The sequence below is a fragment of the Sycon ciliatum genome, chromosome 4, assembly GCF_964019385.1.
Source record: "Sycon ciliatum chromosome 4, ocSycCili1.1, whole genome shotgun sequence".
NCBI classification, from domain to species: domain Eukaryota; kingdom Metazoa; phylum Porifera; class Calcarea; order Leucosolenida; family Sycettidae; genus Sycon; species Sycon ciliatum.
This window is the reverse complement of record NC_088646.1, coordinates 40,085,945-40,088,444: the sequence shown is the minus strand read 5'-3', so window position 1 is coordinate 40,088,444 and position 2,500 is coordinate 40,085,945. Positions and strand designations below refer to the sequence as shown.

Genomic DNA, 2,500 nt, shown 5'->3' with positions numbered 1-2,500 from the left:
TACATCACAAACAGCAGGAGGCAAACAGGAGAACAGTACGATTTAAGTCACAACAGGCTGGAGGAATTCTAGATTCAGTGAAGGGCACGATCCTGAGAACAGAGCTCCTGTGCTACTTTACCATGTACCGTGAATCACCAAATGCCACCTCTACATGTAGTTCACTCCAGCTGGTTTCTATTGAGATAAGAAATTTAGAATGGCAAATTGCCACTGAGAGATGAGCTCTCCACTTGTGTTGAGTGTGTTGACTTGCACCATGCACAGATGCACACACACACGCGCGCACACACACACACGCACACACACACACACACACACACACACACACACACACACACACACACACACACACACATGTACTGGACATGTCCATACTCTGTGTGTTCCGTGTATTGACTGGAGACGAATGCCGACCTCTGGCAATGAGGAAACAGTCCCAATGCAAGAAAGTTGACCCTATAAGATCGGTATTTGGTTCAATATGCACAAGTTAGCACAAATCTTGATGCCAGAATGAACTCAACAAGCTGCAAACGAACACATCCACAAAATACAATAGTACTTGAGTGGAACACTCAGAAAATGAAATGCTGTTCAAGTTACATACCAGCAGATGAGCTACGATCTCTTGCCTTGGAGTTATTGGGCAAGTCAAGCTGTTGCAGGTATTCTGTGCAAGCAGGCAGCAAAGGACACACAATAACCAAGTAAAGTGAGATGCAGAAGCAGATTTGCACAGTGCATTACACACTGCACAGTACAGTGTATGGACAAGACTGTACAGTACACAACACGCACTACTCACAGGCAACGCCACTCTCTAATATGATACAGTGAGTCACTCTCACACCATCTTATTAAATAGAGAGCAGCAGGTCCAGGATAACGTCACCCATTAGCTATAGCTCATTACAACATTCAACAAGGTCATCCGTCATCTTCAAGTAGCACTTCAGCAAATTCTAGGCCAGTGTGCATTTGTGCCCCCGATACTACACACACACACACCCTCAGACCTCAGACATGCCCATCGCGGAAGCGATGATAGCGAACAGCTATGTTAGACATAGCAACTTGTGCTGGGACTACACCATTCAACAGCTTGCAAGGCTGATGAATTGCACACACCCACACACACACACACACACACACACACACGCACGCACGTGTGCGCCTGCATGTACACTGCACAAACCTTACCAGGCCCCATCTGCTCTTTAAGCAGCTGGTACTGGGAAAGCTTCAGAGAACTTTCAAACTTCAGATGACGAGGAGATGCTGTGAGACACACACACATACACATGCACATACGTATACACATACATACACATGCACTCACTCACACACATACGCGTATATACACACACACACACACACACACACACACACACACACACACACACACACACACACACACACACACACACACACACACACACATGCACACACACATGCACACACACACACACACACACACACACACACACACACACACACACGATCATACGTATTACATCATGTGAAGTAACGATGGGAGAAGGCACTGCTTGAACACAAACTTGACACAAGTGTCCCCCCCCCATCATACCGTGTCAATGAGTACCGTATTTTCCCAAATAATTATTAAGTCGCACCTTTTATACTAAAAGTAATGTGTGGCCAGGTAAAGGCAATACCACTGTCCATGGTACAATGCACATCACTCCATTGGAAAGGGCATCAGGACAATCGCCTTGGCAGACAGTCTGTCCAGGGGAAAATCGACGGGTCGTCATGGAGGAAGATGTAGCCAACATCACAGCCGACTCCTCATGTTGCCGAGCATGCGCAGCACGCACAGCAGCATGCAGGGAATGGGCCACAGCTTCGGGCACATGAGCCGCAAGAGGTTAACCTGATGGTGGAGGAGCACCCGCAGGCCGAGCATGCCGAGCCCCACACACCTATTAATTTTTTATGAACACCTATTTATGTAGGAAATTATTTGGCAGGCTACGTTTTGTTCATTTATCTGATGGGGATATTCTAACCGGTTTTTTCCTCAGGGATGTGCCTCCGCCGGGGTCCTGAGGTTTTTTCCGCCAGCTTCGGGCTGGTTAATTATCCGGTGGCCCCATTCACCACAGTGGTAACCCGTTTTTGCATTCCTCTTCCTCTTGTTCTTACTCTCAAGCAGTCGGGTCGACTCCTCCCATGGGGCGTATAAGCCCGTATCCGCGTAAAAGCCCATATTCTTGTATAAGCCCACCGAAAAGTCCTTGTGAAACAGACAAGCCAGCCCGGGGGCTTATCCGCGGGATTCTACAGTGTGTTGGAATCCTAAAAAATACTTTGGCTTCTAAAGGGGTCATTGTCCCCTTACTCCCCCCGTCTCAGGGGCTCTGCCCCTCAACCCCCGCCGATGGACACCCCAGGCCCCGCTTCTGATTCTTACCGGCAGAAAAGTGGCAGCCCTGTCCCTGTGACTATTCTGTACACGAAACTACCACCGTCCACT

At 48.3% G+C, this 2,500-nt stretch overlaps 1 protein-coding gene across 2 annotated transcripts in view; it reads right to left on the bottom strand.

Annotated features, from left to right (window-relative positions):
• LOC135816144 (uncharacterized) overlaps nt 1-2,500 on the bottom strand; it is a 46,083-nt gene that overhangs the window by 27,504 nt on the left and 16,079 nt on the right. For both annotated transcript variants that reach the window (XM_065329532.1, XM_065329533.1), the window contains exons 14-15: nt 1,204-1,281; nt 611-673 (exon numbers count right to left, since the gene is read on the bottom strand). In XM_065329532.1, the coding sequence (XP_065185604.1) occupies nt 611-673; nt 1,204-1,281 (141 nt within the window). The remainder of the gene's footprint in view (nt 1-610; nt 674-1,203; nt 1,282-2,500) is intronic.